This window comes from Rissa tridactyla, chromosome 6 (assembly GCF_028500815.1).
Source record: "Rissa tridactyla isolate bRisTri1 chromosome 6, bRisTri1.patW.cur.20221130, whole genome shotgun sequence".
NCBI lineage: Eukaryota > Metazoa > Chordata > Aves > Charadriiformes > Laridae > Rissa > Rissa tridactyla.
The window spans coordinates 58,769,742-58,787,189 of NC_071471.1; the positions used below are offsets into that span (position 1 = coordinate 58,769,742).

The 17,448-nt window shown below is 53.0% G+C and overlaps 1 protein-coding gene across 3 annotated transcripts in view; it reads left to right on the forward strand.

The window, feature by feature from the left end:
- SUFU (SUFU negative regulator of hedgehog signaling) overlaps positions 1–8,847 on the forward strand; it is a 96,646-nt gene extending 87,799 nt beyond the window's left edge. For 2 of the 3 annotated variants that reach the window (XM_054205217.1, XM_054205219.1), the window contains exons 11-12: positions 1,440–1,508; positions 4,716–8,847. In XM_054205217.1, coding sequence (XP_054061192.1) covers positions 1,440–1,508; positions 4,716–4,805 — 159 coding nt within the window. In that variant the 3' untranslated portion in view covers positions 4,806–8,847. The remainder of the gene's footprint in view (positions 1–1,439; positions 1,509–4,715) is intronic. The other variant, XR_008466967.1, reaches the window with a different exon arrangement.
- The last annotated feature ends 8,601 nt before the right edge of the window (positions 8,848–17,448 follow it).

Consider the following 17,448-nt stretch of genomic DNA (forward strand, 5'->3'; position numbering starts at 1 on the left):
GGAAGAAAGGGAGACCAGAGTCTTCCCTATCTCTTTCTGTGCAATAGCCCTGCTTGTGTGTTACCAAAATGGAGCCCAGAGGCTTCCACTTGCTAAACAGCCTGTGGCATCCTGGCAGTCACTTGGTCCCCACTGATGTTACTGGCACCAAGGAGCCAGCGGGCATGGGAGGTGGCTTCCTGCACAGAGGTGGGACAGCCTGGCTGCCCCTGTTCCAGATGGGAGCTGGAGATAAGCAGAGAGCAGTGGGGCTGGACACTTAGCTCCATCAGTGTCTGGTGCTGGAGCGGTCCCTTCTCTGGAAATGAGCATGGAGCCTCATGGCTGGGCAGAACAGGGAAAGAGAAGGGTGAGAAAGGGGCCATGGGTATGGTGGTTGCTTCAGGATGGAAAGCAACGCCATAGACAGAGGAAAGGGTGGAGCGAAGGAAGGAAAGGAGGAGCAGGGGGGAAGAAACAAACCTGTAGGCTGAAATGGGAATAATCCGCTGGATACTGCTGCAACCTAACTCCCAGGAATGCCGCTCCAACGCCCCCTCACCGCGCGGGGATGTTTGCCTGGTCCCTCACTGCCGTGTCTGCTCCTGTGCCAAGCCAGCTGGCCTGCCTGGAGCTCTGGCCTTTACGGCTGTTGTGAAGAGAGGCAGGACATGTTTGCTTTTGGCTATCGCATGCTTTTTTAAAGAGGGTGGCAGTTCCTCCCCTTGAATTCCCAGGGCTGCTTTCTCCCCCAGAGTCTCTGGTTTGTGTGACTTGCGGTGTTCCACGGAGCTGGGGTTGTGGTCTTCAGCTGGGAATTTTGACCGGTCAGCAGCCACTTTCCTGGGCTGCTCTGTGCTTGCCAGCCTGGCCTTGAGATGATCCAAAAGGTTTCCCAGCACAGGCAGGTGAGATGGGCATGTGCGATACAATGTGGAGGTGCCTTGCACGGGCACCTCTGGGAGCACCTCTCGTACCCAGCATCTGCTTCATCTGAATGGTGTCCTGCACTCGGGTCAGGGCCCTCCCTGTGCGGGTCTCAGGCTCTCCCCCAGTGCTGCTCTTTCCTGATTAAACTGGGAGCTTAACTTCAATGGATCAGATGAAAGCGGCTCTGTCTCCCACTGTCTCTCCAACAGTTGTTATCTTGACCCCTTTTCTTCCTTCCATCCCCACTCTGTCTGTCTAAAGCCAAGCCTCTAATTTTAGACTGAGGAAGATAATTGAGGGTCAAAAAAGATTGCTGTATAATTTTAACATTTTTTTACAGTGGTTGGGGTGGGAGGCGAAGTTAGGAGCTCCTTGCCCTCAAACCTTTGTATTGCGGGAAAGAAGGACATGTGTGACATGGGGGAAGGAGTGAGCTGGTACAGTCTGCTCTCTGCAGAAGTCCTTCTGTCTCTTGGCAATTAGCTAAAACTAGGAGTGTAAAGGCGTAAACTACTGTATTTCCTTTGCAGATCCTATTGACCGAAGAGTTCGTAGAGAGAATGCTGGAAGATTTAGAAGATCTGAATTCTCCAGAGGAAGTAAGGCTGCGTCATTCCCGTATCTCCCATGTACTGTCCCAGAGAGCTCAGCCCATCCAGCAGCTTGCCTTTGATCCTCCCCTCAGCTCGCAGGCTGCAGCCCTGCCCCGTAGACTTGAGGCCTTGCTAAACCTTCACATCTGCTGTGAGCTAAGGCACTGAGAGAAGGGATTGCAAGAAATACAGGGCAGGGATGGATAGTAAGGGAGGCTTTGCATTTCCTTTCCACCAGTATCTTTCCCAACATGATATCTGAGCGCCCCAAATCAAAGTGGTGCAACCCCTGGGCCAGGTGGTGGGGTTTCCTCCGTGCTATGCATAGTGTCCTCGGCAGCAGTGCTGGGCACATCACCTTCCCCACTTTCAGAAAGGCTGAAAGCGGTGGCAGCACTTTTACTGCTGAACAATCTGTTGTAGGTGCCTCCTTTTTTGGGTTAGGGGAGCAGATGGGAGCTTTTTCACATCTGATACTTGGCCTTCACCTGCTGCCCCTGCACAGCATGCAGAGGACCATCACCATCCTGGAAGCATTATAGCAGCAGCCAAGGGAGCTTTATAAAGCTTTGCTGTGTGGTGCTAAACTTCCCCCTGCCATGTGATCTCTTCCTGGGGAACATTTAACACCGTGTCTCCCATGCATGCCATATAAATATTCTGCTTGACTTCAAAGAGCAGTGGTAGAAATGACATGTAATATTTTTAATCCCATTTTTTACAGCTCCCTGCAGACTCTAAAGAAACTTTCCTTGGCTTGTAGAGCAGCCCTCCCATCCCTGGCCCTGCTCCCCTCCCCCCAGGAAAATCTCAGGGCTCTAATTGTTTAATCCAGAGTTGATCTAATGCCAGGGTGTTCTTCACTGTGTGAGTGAGGGGAGCACACTGCTGGCTGTGCAGTGACTTCCAGGCCAGCTTTTAGCCAGTTAAATCTAATCCAAAGCTCATTTTTGCTAGTGACATGGAAGCCCAGGAGCACTTTGGTTTGAAGGCCCTTTAGTTAAGGCTTTGGACGGCTCATGTGCCTTCAACCTCCGCTGAGAGGCAGAGGCAATGGGCATGGCAGCTCCTGGCACAGCAACCAGGCACTCGGTTCCGAGTTACTGTGACTTTGCTAAATTAAAAAGTGAAAAACAAACAAATGCAAAGGATGACTTCTCCAAGAGGATTGCTTTGGAACCACTCCTGTTTATAAAAAGGAAAATACTTGAGATGAAATGTGATCTTTCAGCATACAGATTCCTCCAAGGATTTGTAACTTGCAGGATCCCAGTTTCGGCCAACTGAAGGCGTTCCTCAGCAGCACTGGCTGTTGCTGATGATATTCATGTGGTAGAGCGAAGCTCTGCAAGGAAACTCTTTCCTTTGCTGCATAAAGAGCCACCTGTGTTAAGTGAAATTAAGTGAAATCATCTGTCTGAGTATCATCAACATGTTTTTCACATACCCTAGACATTGAACTCAGAAGAATCCCCTGGGCAGTGTAGGGCCACTAGATTATATGGTACAGGCTCTACACAGGGCTTGAGTTTAAAAAAAAACAACCATAAGTGGGGCTTGGGCTGTTTATGTTTTCTGGAGGAGAAAGAGTGGGAGTTTAGGGTAGCCGCTATCCTGAAGGATCCTTCTGCCATGCCCCCAGATCATGGGTCAGACCCTGGACCGCCAGCCCGACGTACCAAGGTCAATGATTACCAACTGCAGGTTACCCTTATACACAGCTGCACATGGAGCAAGGTCAGAACCGAATTCATGTTAGAGCTGCCCTGGCTGTAGAGCAGGCAGCTGAAGGGGATCTCCTTTAGCAGGAACCTGCCACTGAGCGTGTGTTAATGTCCTTCAGAAACAGGGTGCTTACGGGAAAAAAGACAAGTAATTGGATAAAGACGGATGATTCGCAGGTCACTGTCCCCTTGCAACAACTCTCTAATTCACGTAGCCCCTGGGAAGCTTACAGCACTGCTGGCCTTGGTCTGAGGACTCTCCTAGGAGAGGACCACTGTATCTGTAACCCTTCTGAATTGTTACTGGTGGTGGTGGATCACAGTGAGATTTCTCCCTCGGAGTCCCGTCTGGGTGTCAGGCAGTGCTACATTGTGGGTGCAGCAGAGTTTTGAAAACAAAGTCATCCTGCGAACTGGGTTCCAGAGCTGTCCCCCATGGGTTTTGGACCCTCAGTCTGGGCGCTGGGGCTGCGTGAAATGCTTGTCCAGAACTGGTTGCCATCCAGCACTGGGGCAGATCTGTAGCCTAAGAGATTCCACCCCCCACCTTCCACACACACCCCCAGAGCTGTTTTTGAGAGCTCTGTGTGACACATGGGCCCTGGCCAAAGGCGATTGTGAGAAGGGTTGGTGGTAAGCTTCCTTGGTCCTCTGTCCCCACACAGTCATGGTTGGGATCGGAGATGTTGGGGTGACTTCCCAGCCTAAGGCGGGGTGCCCTGGAGCAACGTCAGGACGGGACCAGTGCACTTGCCTTGTTTGGGAAACATTGGCCAGAGACAGAGCTGTGTAAACCAGACTGGGGCAAAAAAATCTCTGTTCCCTCTGCTTCAATCCATGTTTGCAAAACAGCCTGAGCAGCCCAGTGCCTGTGTGAATATGAAGCATTGTACAGGCGCTCTGCGAAGCCTTTATACCAGAGATGGGTAGGGCTGGAGCAGAAATGCTGTTCGGGCATGCTGGCTGCCCCCAGCCAGGGTGGCACAGTTTGCCGTCCCAGAGGTGATGGCCATGTGCAAGCCCGTCACCGGGCAGAGCCATGCTAGCTCACTTACTTCCCACCCTGTACAAGCAAGAGTTTGAAAGCTGCCATAAGTCTCCCGTAAAAGCAAATGGGGGGCTATGGGGGCTGGGGTAGATGAAAGGAAAGGGACGTGGTCAGGTACAGGGGAAATACTTGTGCTGCGAATTTTCAGAGAGGTCGGGGAGGGGAAATGGTGTTGGGGGCAGAAACCCTCCAGAATCCATCTGATGAAATAAACAGTGCTTGGGCTGAAATCTCAGAACTTTACTTTGGCAGCTGAGGCACAGGCCACATTATCTAACGTCCACTGCTGTCCAAAATATACTGATGGGGAAATGTTTTCTCAGTGGCCTCTTGTTTTAAAAAATAATAATAACATGGGGCTGCCTGCCTTTGCAACGATTTTGGTTTTTCTGTGCAGGTTGCAGTGATATACATTAACTGGTTCTCTTTACTGTCTTACAGTTTAAACTTCCAAAGGAGTACAGCTGGCCTGAAAAGAAACTGAAAGTTTCCATCTTGCCAGATGCTGTGTTCGACAACCCGCTGCATTAGAGCTGAATTACACCCTTCTAACAACTGGGAGAGCCAAGTTACTGTCCATTACCCAGTGACTCACAGGATAATTAATGCAGTAAAAACTCTGCCTGCAAAGAAAAGAGTTTGCTGCACAACCACTGCAAACAGAAGAGGAGCTACTCAGCACCAGCCCAGACCGAACTGAGCCCTTTCCTTTATCCTTCCCAAGGCTGAGCTCTCTGGGAACAGCCTGCGTATGTGTGAGTGTGAGTGAGAAATATTTAACTATGAAAATTAGTAGTAAGAATCCTTTCTCTCTCCTAGCTGCAGAACTCCCCTCTGCCTTAGCCCAGGGTGTAGACACTCTGCACGCCTGTATTTACACATGCATTTCTGCCAGGTGCGAGCCTATAATCCATGGATTAAATGTTCTTTACGTGACTCTGGAGTCCTTTTGTTAGCCAAACTTTTACTGACTGCAGAACTGTTCTTCCATGTGCTATTTTTTTTTTCTTTTCAGAAACGGAATGGTATTTCCCCTGTTTAAAGGAGGCCAAAAGCTCACATGCTTGAAGCTGAACAGATTTAAAGATGAACTTTCTAGTTCAGTCAAGAAAAACAAACCCAGATCCTCCCTGCCCTCAAATTAGGCATGTTTTAAGTGTTGGTCTTGGTGCTATTAGCTATGGTATCGCTGCAAACAGAGGCAACTTTATTCTCGCGCATCCTGTCCTTGTGCCTGAACCCCAGGGAAGGTCGCAACCTCTGGTTTTGCACAAGCAGAAGGAAGAAAGCTACCGGGGCGGGGGAGATCTCCTGTTTACAGTGTGTTTATCTTTAAAGAGATACTGTCAAGTATTTTTTCCTTGCTATTGTACAGAATTTGAGAAGCTAGAAAGGACCATTTGTTCACAGGGACAACTTCAGCAGCTCTGCAGGATCCAGGGGGCTGCTTGAAAGCATATGAAACGGAGATCTCCACTGCCCTGGCGTAGCAGAGAGGAGATTCAGCCTCAATAAAGCTAACTGTTCTCCCTGGTCCAGCAGGGTTGTGCCCTAGTGCAGCTCCGTTTTCCCCTTTACCCTCGCTGTGGTGGCTCTCGTTGGTGCTGACATCCCTCCTTTCAGATAGATTTGAACTGTAAAGCATCAAAATCAGTTTGAAAAGACCCTCTCTGTCTAAATCCTTGTGGCTTCCTCCTTGGAGCAAACGTGGTGTGCAGAGGAGATGGGCTCTGCGGGGTCAGGTTGTGTCTCTGCATCGAGATGCTGGCCCCTGTGGATATGCTGCAGCAAACCACCGCAGGCTTTACCTCCTGCTGCTGTTGCAGGTTGTTTCTGATGCGTATTCCCCAGCCTTCCTCTGCCCATTGTCTTGTGGTGACAACTCTTCACTCCTTGTCAGGGGAGATGCAGTTTTCCTTCCACCCCTTTCTGCCTACAAGCTAACTCGGTGATACATGCGCAATTGCTGTGTGATCGTAATACAAGTATAACAAAAGCTTTTAACGCTTAACTCCCCTGATCAAACAGCAAAGTCCGGGAGGCCTCGCAGTACCCCAGGGTTGGTTTTCTGTTTGTTTTCTGATTTAATTTCTTCCTGGCACAGCCAGCTTTGATCTTTTTTTGCATATATTTGAGGCTGGTTAATGTTGGTCAAGAAGCAGAGCTAGGAGCCACAAAGCTTTCCTTGGACTTGCTACAGAATTCCTCTGTGGCCTCAGGCAAGTCACTCAATGTCTCTCTGTGCAGAGAGGGTGATTATTGACTAGAGGGCTGTAGGACCTACCGAAGCATGCCAGGGTTTGCAGGGGAGGGCGTGCTTTGTGTACAAAGTAGTATTTGTATTATTATAATTGTTATATTATAATTTAAGGCAGGCCAAATGCAGGGTCCAACACTGCTCGGCAGAACCTTCCTTTCTGCAAAGCTACGAAAGCAATTTACATGTAAATGAGTTTGTCATTTTGTCTGAACTCAGAGGATCATCTTAAAATCCTGCTGTGAAAGAACAAACTTTCAGATATCTGCGTGTGCCAGCCAGAGTGATTTCTGTGCTGTGGCAGACTGCATTCATCCGTGGGATCTCTTGGCCAGTTTTCATTGTCCTGGTTAGCACTAAGCATCCCTTCTGCACGGTAGACGTATATGCAGGGGACAGCGTGGGCGAGAAAGCGGCATGAAAATGAACCAGTCCCGCTTCAAAAATGACGTGCCCAAGTGTCCCACCGCAAGATAATGAACAAACAGACGATTGTGGCAGTCGGGAGAAAGGCAAGGGCAGCGACTACAGTTTTGTCCCAAAGCCATCCGCCAACAGTAGCCCATGGACTGCTCTTGTACGAGCTTGCTGAGGGTGCCTGCAGCAGAGCTGGCCCGTTGCCACGATGCTGGCTGCTCTTCCTTGTTTCCAGATGCTAGCTCTCATTAAAAGGAGCTTAAAATCCACATCTTAGTGGAGAAGGGACATTTGGAAGGTCAATTGTTGCTGTTCCTGCAGAGATCAGCACGGGGCAGAGAGAAGTCCATCAGACCCTCTCTGGGCTCTGACACACATCTGGAAAGCTTAGGACCTCCTGCCCCATGAACTCCGTGAGCCTTCGCAGCGGGGATGCAGTGCTGTACGCAGGAAAAGCACCTCCTCCGAGCTGGCTTGTGCTCCAGTTCTGCCTTTCTTATGTGTATGTTTTCCTCACCGTATTTACTCTCATCAGACGCTCTGGGTTGGGTTTTCATTGACTTCAGAGGGAGCAAGCTGAATGCATTTGAAAATCCACCCAGTATTCCTTGTGTGTGTGTATTTTTGTTCCGTGTCATGTATTTATATATAGTTCTGTGTATTTGAGTTATGAACAGGTGGCATGCCAGAAATCTCTATTTCTGAGACACTTTCTCACAGATCTTTGCTGGTAGCCAGATAACAATTGAGGGGAAGGTTTGAAGGGAAGGAAATGAAATCTTCCTATTTAGTTGAGGGGGAAAATAACTGCTAAAATAGAAATCTCTGTCTTATTGTTAGACCAACAGGGAGAAACTGGTGAAAGTCAGCCCTTAAGCTCCAAGGTCGTGTCGCTGCCTCTCAACAGTTATCTAAGAATAAGAAAGTTGCATGTTACTCAGTGTCGTGAAGAGCTGCGCACCCGCAGGACCTCCCCTCCCCTGATTCACATTGAGTTTGCAACCATGCCAAAGGCTTATTCACTGGCAAGTAAATGAGATCTCGAGTTTGGATGTTTTCATCGTGGGGAAAGAGGACATGCCTGCGTGTGTAGGAAATGGAAAAGAAACCTTTGTGTTTTAGTGAGCAAGTAGTTTGAAAAAGGGAAATGCATCAGTAGTAATAAACGCCATGGTATTTTTCTAGACCAAGCCTGCTGAGACGGTGGGTCCACTGGTGCTGATTTTTTCTAGACGGTGTAGAAGGTTTGAAGCAGGATTGTATGAAACCAAAACCCGTGAGGCTTGTGTTGGCTAAAGATAGTTATCTGGATGGAAATGAATGCAGTTTAGAAGCAGCAAGTATGGGTTTTCTCCCTCCTGGAGAAATGCAGGCTGATAGGGATATTTCCAGAGATGAAGAGCCTTATGGCAGACCCACAATGCCATGAAAATCCAACACGTGACAGCAATTCTGAAACAAGAGGAGTCCCAAACCCAGGACTACTCTCCCTCTCAACTCGTGATTAAAAACAGGAGAAAGGAATGTATAGTTTCAATATTAAAGTATGTGGGATACGATCCGAGCAGAGCAGTCAGTCTTGTAGCTGGTGTGACCTACAGTGATATTTTCAGTGGCTTAGATAGGTGGTGCCTGCTGTGTATAATGTCTTTGAGGATGGTGATATATTGGTTTTACTGTACATAGATTTGCCAGCAGTGATTTGAAATGATATTCTTAAGCTCTTCACTTCAAATATGCAGTTGCTTTTGGATGGCTTTTGAAATGACACCATCGGGTCATCAAATGGTCTTTGAAGAAGTGGGGGTTGTGTTGTTTTTCATCTGCAACCAGTAGAAATATTTAGGGGATGTAGCTTTTTTTTTAAAAAAAAAAAAACAAAAAAAACAACAGTTGAAAGCGATGCTTGGCTTGAAGGGGGCAGATTGCTGGGGAGAGGTTGCGTGGTGAGAGAGCAGGTCAGCAGCCTCCCTCCTGCACCCACTCGGGCTTGTTCAAGGCGACGAAGCCCTTACGCATCTCCAGCGCTGCAAGGGGAGCGAACATGGGTGCAGGGAAGCTAGAAACCAAAGCGAGAATCACCAGGGCCTTGGAACAGCATGGAGTTGCTGCAGGCAAGTCCTCCTTTCCATGCTAGGACCCACTGGCCTGTGAGCGGCTGGCCACGCACATCCCACTGCGTGTTCGCGCGCTGGCCGCTGATGGCGGAGTCTGCAAATGGCTGTGTTAGCTGCATCTGAGGTTGAGTCAAAGATGGGGAGTGGCAATGTGGCTGCTTCAGTCTCATTTGTTATTTTAATTAGTGGGGAGTGGTGCTCGTGCTCCGCTGCCCCTCGTGAGAACCTCCAGGCTGGTCACTGAGCCGGCTTTATTGCTCACCCACCATCCGTTCCCTTTGTCAAATGTCCCCCCAGCTCCTCACGAAAAATCTTTCTCAGATGCTTCACTGGAAAATGTTTGGCTGACCGCATGCTTCGCAGGACGCTGGGTTAGACGACAGGTCAGCATGGGATCTTGGCTGCTCGGCTGCTTATCTGTCCTGATGACTGCTTCCTCCTCCTGGCTGGGCATCCAGAGTCCATGACCTGCTTTGCTGGCTTGTATCTGGCCGGGGCAAGGCAGCGTCATGTCAGGTGGGGAGATGAGATCTGCAGATCTTCAGGCCAGAGGAAACCGTTAGACCCACGTGTCCTATTTTCCCCTATCCCAGGGCACGGCTGTGCACCCTGTGGCTCCGCTGTATGAAGTCTTGGGCTTCGTCCCCTGCGCCATCACTGCCAGGGGAGGAGGGAGCCCAGCACCACGAGAGCCCTTCCACCTCCCGGGGACTTGGTCCTCTGCGTGACTGCCTTCTGTTCAGAGTATATATTGTGCCTTAATTCTCCCTGTGGGTGAAGCTGCAAGGGCAGATGAATTGTCGAGCAACCAGGAATCCCTTTCTGTGCATCTCTCCCTATGGATAAACACCAGCCTGCGCAGCTGCCAAACTGTATCCACAACAATCTCGAAATGCGCGTTTGCCGGTGGGGTTCACCTCCCAAGATTTTAAAGCTGGATTTAGGTCTCTGGGACCATGGCAGTTTTTAACGAGCATGGTAGCAACATACTATTTTTATAACTTTTTTTTTTCTGTTGTGCAGTGTTTGCTTGTTCTCTTTTATTTAAAAAAAAAAAAACAACCAAGCCTTGTGTTCGACATGAGTCCAAAATTTCAAATGGAGAATATGCCCGAGGTTGCAGATGTGTTTTAAACCTGGCCCTGTGTCGACCTGTCTCTCTCAGGCAGTGAACCTGTCGTGTATCGTGCTTCACCACCTCTTCATTTCTACTGTGATTCTGTTCCCCCTAAAATTGCTGACAGACCATAAAATCATCATAAGCGGCACATCAGTTCAGAAACATCATTTCTAGTCAGCCGTGAAGGCAGCCCCTTCCCTTTCCCTCGCCGAAAGACCACGCCATCGTTCACCATTCAGCTCGTAGGGCCCTGATAGCGGGAGAGGAAGATCAGCCCAGAAAGGGCTGCACGTGGCAGATGTGGCTGGCTGGTGCCTGGTTGTTTTTAAACTGTCCTGATGCTGCATCTCCCCTCTTTTAAAAGAGGAAGAGAGAGAGAGAGAAAAAAAAAACACCCAACCTCGAAAAGCCGGAGGAAAATTTCCTGCCGATTGTTGTGTTTTGCAAACACTGCTCTTTTCTCTCGCCCTCTCCCTCCGCTCCCGGCGAGGCTGGAGATGAAAATGGCTCCTTTGTTCCTTTCCCTGGGGCCCAACTGCAGCGAAAGTGCGGCTCCGGAAACCCTCTGCTGCACGAGCGGCGAGGGTGGGAGGGACCGAGCTGTCACCGTGTGCGGTAGGTCCTACATAAACACGGCATGTGCCGACAATGCTGCGGGCAGGATGGGCACAGAAACGCAGAAGGACTTTGCGGTGTTGGCTGTTCCTGTGGCAGCAAGCGGGCTGCGAAGCCCAGGGGGGCAGAGGAAGGGGAGGCGGGTGTGAGTGTCCGAGTCATCCCAGCAGTGACTGATCTTGGGCTGGGGGCTCCAGGCCCTTTTGTTCTCGGCTTTTGGCTTTCCCCGAAGCAGCATTTGCAGCCCCATGGAGGCAGACAGCATCCCGCTGAGGGTTGGTACCGATGCCCTGGCCCCTGTGCCGGGATGCTCCTTGCATCCATCCAGCCCTGGCGTCCCGGTGCTTGGCCATGGTCACGCTCCAAACCCAAGTTTAGTCATTGAAAACCCTTCTCCCATCCAGCCCAGGTTGGACACGTCGGCTTTTCCCTTTTTTTAAAGGGATGGAGATTTTGCCGCTCGCTGGGGACGCCACTTGTTTTGTATGCTGGGCGGTTTCTGCAAAACCTGGAGCAAAGGCAAGCTTCCCAGGGCTGGGGGGGGACACATGGGGTGACCGGGACCGCAGCGAACCCTGCCCACTGGGGCTGCCCTCGCAGCCTGGAGCTGGACCTTTCTGTGGTTCAGCCGTGCGTGTGTGCGTGTGCGAGTGTGTGCGGTCTGCGTGCGTGGGGTCGTGTCGAGCGAGGAGCCCGAGGACGCTACTCACGGGGCTGGAAGGAGCCCGCGTTTCTGCAGCCGGTGTATCAGTACCTTGTAGATGGCCTTTCTCCTCCCTCCCCTCCTCCCTTTTTTTTTTTTATAAAAGACAAAAAAACAAATGGAAAGCTAAACTAGCAGAGGTTTTTAAATATTTTATATTAGTTTCTAATGTAAATTCTTACATTGTTATTGCAGTGCTGGGTGTGTTTCGCCTGCACGTGACTTTTTGTAATATTTTTGTGAATCACTAAACGTTTTTTTCCTCCCGTGTATTCTAAGTGCATTAAACGTATTTGCAGAATTGTCAGTGTCCTTCTCTGCCGGCGACTCGCTGGGGCCGCCTGCCTCCCGCTCGACCCCATGGCTGCCTCGGCAGACCCTTACCCTCCGCCGTTCCTCGTCGGCATCTTCTACCCCCGGCCCCGGTGGAACGGGGTGTCTCGCACAGACCTCCCGAGTGCAGGCATGGGAGAGAAAGGGATCTTCCTTTTCCCCCAAAAAATCAGCAAAATGGCCATTCTGGGGCCATGCCAGGTGCAGGATCCTCCGCGAGTATCTGCTGACGAAACCCCGGAGCGCCCTGACAGCCAGCGTTTTCCATCCCATTTGGATGAGGTGGGATGGGGAGCGCTTGCACGCGGGTCCGAGGACGCGGCCGGTTGGCCGAGGGATGGCAACTGCGTCCGCCAGCGCGGGAGGGAGGGAACCGGGGTGAGGGCCGGGTCAGGTCCACGTTCCCGTCCTCTGCCAAGCGCCTCTTGGCTTCCTCGGGATCTGCGGGGGTGTGGATGTGCGCGTGGAGACCGAATATGTCGGAGAAGAGACACAGCAAACACTTATGAAAAAATATTACTGAGCTAATGTTGCAATGATTTCCCAGTAACGCAGAACGATTTTGCAGTAATCTTTTTACACTCCTCAGTAATAAATTCCTTTAAGGTCAGAGAGAGGAAGGGTGGAATATCGGGGGGGAAGGGAGATCGCTGTGCACAGGGGAAGAGTGACAGGGAAGGGAAAAGATGCACAGGAGCTGAGATCCAGCTTTGCGCAGGTTTTGCACTTGCTCTTCGAGGGTTTTATCTCGGCCTTCCCTGCATTGAAAGGGGAGCAAACAGTGGAAAAGTTCCTGCAAGGTTTTGTTTTCTTTTGAAGTCTGGGGGGAAAACTATCATTTCCCAAAGAACCCCTCCTGCAGCCACATCCAGACACGAACCATCCCAGCCCCGAGGCAAAGCGGCGGGATCTCCAAGCGCCGCCGGTGCAGAGTAACCCATGCTGGACGTGCCGAAGGGAACATGGCCATGGCTTGGCTGGGTTTCATCATGTCACTAGAGGAAACCTTGCTGGTCAACTGGGATCCCCAGTGAGGTTATTTACCCAGGTGGGGACAGGGGGAACAAGAGGCCAGTGGCAGCTGGTCCCCTGGCCCGAGACACCCCGTGCCCCTTGCCTTCCTGGGCTTCAAAGCATTTGCAAGCGAAGGGCCACCCCGGCAGGACATCCCAGCAAGGATGGCGGAGCCGGGACCGGCTGGGGATCCCGCTGCTTTAGCAGCGCTGGGAGCCCTCCACACCAGTCCTCGGCCACCCCTGCCCCTGGCTCTCAGTCAATTTAATTAATGAACTAAATGGTCTGCCTTCACCATCCCTGCAGTGGCTGGGCAGTCCTCACTTTACAACGGCTCATCCCAGGCAATCCCTCGGTTCAGCCCCAAATCCGGAGGGGACCGGGTGTCCCTGAGGGCTGTGGCGCAGCCGGGTGCCCCTCTCCCACCGTCACCCTTCACTCTGAGCCCCCCCAGCAGCGCATCTGTGCCCGGCCCGGGCAGCCTCCCCGCGCCACCTCCACCCCAGCCGAAAGCACCTTCAGGCGGTGAATTTAATTAAGGTTTCTGAAAAGCGGTGTCTGGGAGCCCCTCCTGGATCTGCGGCTCTGAACTTCATTAGGAGCGGTTTGTTGCTAATAACGCCGGCAGCTTCTCTAATTAATAATGGAAGGGCTGCGAGCAGATGCCAAGCCAGGAGAGGGAAGGGATTTGTTTGTTTATTTCTCTCCTCCCTTGGTTTTGTTTTGTTGGGGTTTTTTTTTTTTTTGGAGTGCGGAGGGAAGGCTGGGGCTCGTTTCCCGTCTCAAAAGTGAATGGCAGCACCCGGGAATCTCGATGGGGAAGAGGATGCGCCTGCAGGGCAGGTGGTATGGGAGATGAGTCCTCCTCGTGGGGCAGGACAGGACAAGGGGGCAGCCCCCTTGGGAAGGGGCTCCTGCTCCTGCCATGCTCCCTGCCCGCCCAGGGCAGAGCCAGCGCGAGTGCTGGTTGTGCTGGATTTGGGCACACAGGGACAGTCCTGACCCCCCAACCCCCTCCCATAGCATCACCCCGCAGCATGTCCCTTCCCGTGGCATGTTCCCAGCCCACGGTGGGATGGTGCCGCCATGTGAGGGAGGGGTTCTCCATGCTTTAGCCCATCTGAACCACGAGGATGTGTCACGCAGCGCCCAGAAATGCGGGCTCATGGGAGATCGGTGCACCAGATCCCTTTGGATTTTTCTTTTCCCCATCTTTTTGCCTCATTTCTCTCCTGCTTGCTGTTTCGCCCGGCCGGTGTTGGTGGTACAGCCAGCCGGCAGCCCCTGTGTGGGGAGGAAAGCCTCCCGGCACGGCCCGTCACACAGGACCTGACACATTAACACCCCGCGCTCCCGGGGGCCCCATGGCCAAGCCGTAACCGGAGAGGGGCCCGCAGCAGCCAGGCTGGGCTGGTCCCGCTGCCTCCCCCCGTGCTGGATGAACACCCCCTGCCCCACGGCTGAGCTTTGGGGACAGCAGGGAGCTGGGGAGCGTCCTCACCCTGCTGCAAACCACTATCTCAGGGGGGACACCGAGAGCTGGCAGGGGTGGGAGAGGCACCATGGGGAACCCCACGCGTGCCCCAGCTCCCTTTCTAGGAGCCCAAAAGCTTCAAAGAGCTCCCAGAGCAACTGGTCCTGCTGTTGGGCAGAGGAGAAAAAAATGGCCCTGAGACCTCATCGCTCACACTAATTGAAGCAGCGCACGAGACGGAGCGTGGCAGCATGGCCAGCGTGGCCTCAGTGCGGGCTCTGTCCCCACGGTCCCCACCGCTCACCCGTGGCAGGGACGCGCTGGCTGCGGGTGCATCTCAGGCAGCAGCCACTGCCGCCGCAGCTTTCCACAAAAGCGTACTTCGGGTTCGGTTTTGTTTTTCCAAAGGGAAAAGTGTTTTTAATGCTCTTCCCCATCATTCACATTTCCTCAGGCTTTCCACGCTCCGGCCACAAATAACCCTCTGGAGGGCAGCGAGCGAGGCTGTCCCGCACGGGGGATGCTCCTGCCGCAGGAGATGGGGTACCAGGCAGCGAGGAGCAAAGGGAAAAGATAATAAAAAACCTCCAGGAGTGTCCAGGGACAAGGCAACCGGGGAGACCCAGCTTCCCACCAGGGCTGGGACCATCCCTGTGTGCCCAGTGCGCTAATCTCGCTGTTAAAAACACTGGAGCGAACGCGGGGCCACGGCACCTCGTACAGGAAAATTATCTGAAGCATCCGGCAAAAGGGGAAAAATAAAGGCAAAAAGCGTTCAGAAGGCGGGGGGGGCTGGCTGGGCCGTGGTGGGGAGCGTCCCCGGGGGCGCGGGGCGGCGTGGCAGCCTGCCCAGCCCCGGTACAGGCAGCCGAACAATAATGCGAGGCGTCAGGAACACGCTCGGCAGTGGGAATCCCAGTCCTTGCCTTAAAAGGAGATTTCGGGGGACGCTTTTATTGGAAAATTGTTTTCTGATTATTCAGCTTATTGAGAGTTTTATTTCATTATTTGCAACATGACGCGAGGGGGGCTTCAGCCGCGCATGAACAGCAACAGCCAAGGATGTTTCCGTGCATTTCCAGGCCAGAAGAGCCCATTAAATCATCCCGTTCGACCTCCCGTGTTCACAGGCCAGAGAATTTCAACCAATTCCCCTCACGTTGAGCCCAATAACTTGTGTTTTTGATTCAAGCAGGCGGTCCAGGACGACGTCCTGTCTCGGCTTGATGACTTCAAGAGACGAAGAATCTGCCACCAGCTTCCCTTCACTTGTTTGTCCTGGTGGCAAAAAAAAAAACCAACCCGCACCCACGAGACTAACACCCCGCTGCCGGCTTATTCCTGGTGAGGATGCATCCCGCTTGCTTCGAACCTTTTTCAGAACAAGGGGGGGTGCCCACGTCGCGCCCTCGGCCGGCTCCTGCCATGCAGGTGTGCTTTCTGAGCCGCACGGATTAATACAGATAAATAGCGGGATCCCTCCCGCTCTGCCATTAGCGAGATGCTCAAGAGTTAATAAACTTTGAACAGATGTGACCAACATGTCAAGACACGAGAAGTACGTGGTATGGATGTTTATAAGTACATCGACAGAAGGCATTCATAAAAGGTTATAAACCATGGTAATAAGCAACCCATCAACTTGTTTGGACTCTAACACTTGATTAACCATTTATTAAAAGGTGCAGTAATCATTTATAAGCCGTAAGCGGGACCGAATGTAAAGTACGACTCCTTTTGTGTTAATGGGTGCCTCAAGAATTTCCTCTCCCTCCGTGCCGTGTTTTGGGCGGTTAAAGGCTAACCCTGGCCGCCGGGCGCCCCGGCCCCACCTTTGGGGCGTGCATGGGCTGGATTCACGCCGGCAGCTTCCGTGGAGGGGGTGCGGGTGCCCCCACCCCCGGTTTGGCAGTGCCCTGGGGTTTTGCTCATGGGGAGCCCCGAGTTTATTCTGGCCTGGCTCTGGGTGACCTCCACCAGCGCCCGAGCATCCCTGCGGAGACCCCGGGCGGGACCTGCCCAGCGGGCTGGGGGACACGGCGGCGGCAGGGAGGGCCGGGCAGAGAGGCGTTCTCTGCCCGGCGGTGCGGTGGGCAGCACAGGGCGGCGGGCAGCGGGGGGAGCCGGGCAGCTCCCCAGGGAGAGGAGGGCTGCCGGTGGCTGCGCAGGCGGGAAGAGCTTGGACACTTCTCCCCGGCTTTCCTGCCACAGCCCAGCGCCAGCCCCGCTGCCCACGGGTCCCCGTCGGACCCCAGGGAAGGGCTGTGCGGGGACAGCAAGCACGAAGCGCTGAGCTGAGCGGGGTGGATCAGGGAGCAAGGAATTCAGGGGGGTTAAAACTGGCCCCCCCGAGTCCCTGGGGCACCTGGGGGAAGGAGGGGAGCACAGGGAGAGCTGGAAACCCACTCCCTGCGTCCCGCTGCGTCCCCCTGCACCAGAGTCAATCCAAGCCCCAGGCTGCCAATGCACCGGGATGGGAACGCCTCTGATGCAAAGGCAGCTTCATCCTTCTGTCAACAGGACCCTCCTTTTTTGTTTGCCATCACACTCCTCCTACCCCCAGACAGACCATGTTTTCCTTCCTGATGTCTTAACGAGACCTAAACCCGTAATTGCTCCCATTACACAACCAGGAGTGACAGTTTATTAGCAATGCTTCCTGACCTAATTTACACCCATACCCGCCTGCTCTTCCCCAGGCTGTGGGCAAACAGACCTCTATGGCTTTCGGAGAGGAAGGAGAGCCCCGGCAGCTGGGGGTGCAGATGCTGCAGCCCCTGTCCTCTCCCTGCCTCAGTTTCCCCTGGCTGCACTGAGCCGGGGCTCGGGGGGCTGGGGGTTTGGGGGTCGCATGGGGCAGGGCAGCGGCAGATGATGCTCTGCCCTTCAAAGGAAAGCTCGGTAGCTGCCTGGCAGGGGGGCTTTTTAGCGTGTGTGTGGCGCTGGGTCATTTGGCTGCAGCCGGCCTTAATTGCAGAGAGCAGGCAGAAAAGGAAGAGGAAGGCTGAGAAATTGCTGCGGAGGGAAGATTGCAAAGGTTACGGCTCGGCCTGGGCAGGGACCGCAGGGGCCTTCTGGTGGGAGGGCAGCTGAACCGCACCGCAGACGGGAAGGGAGGGGGTGG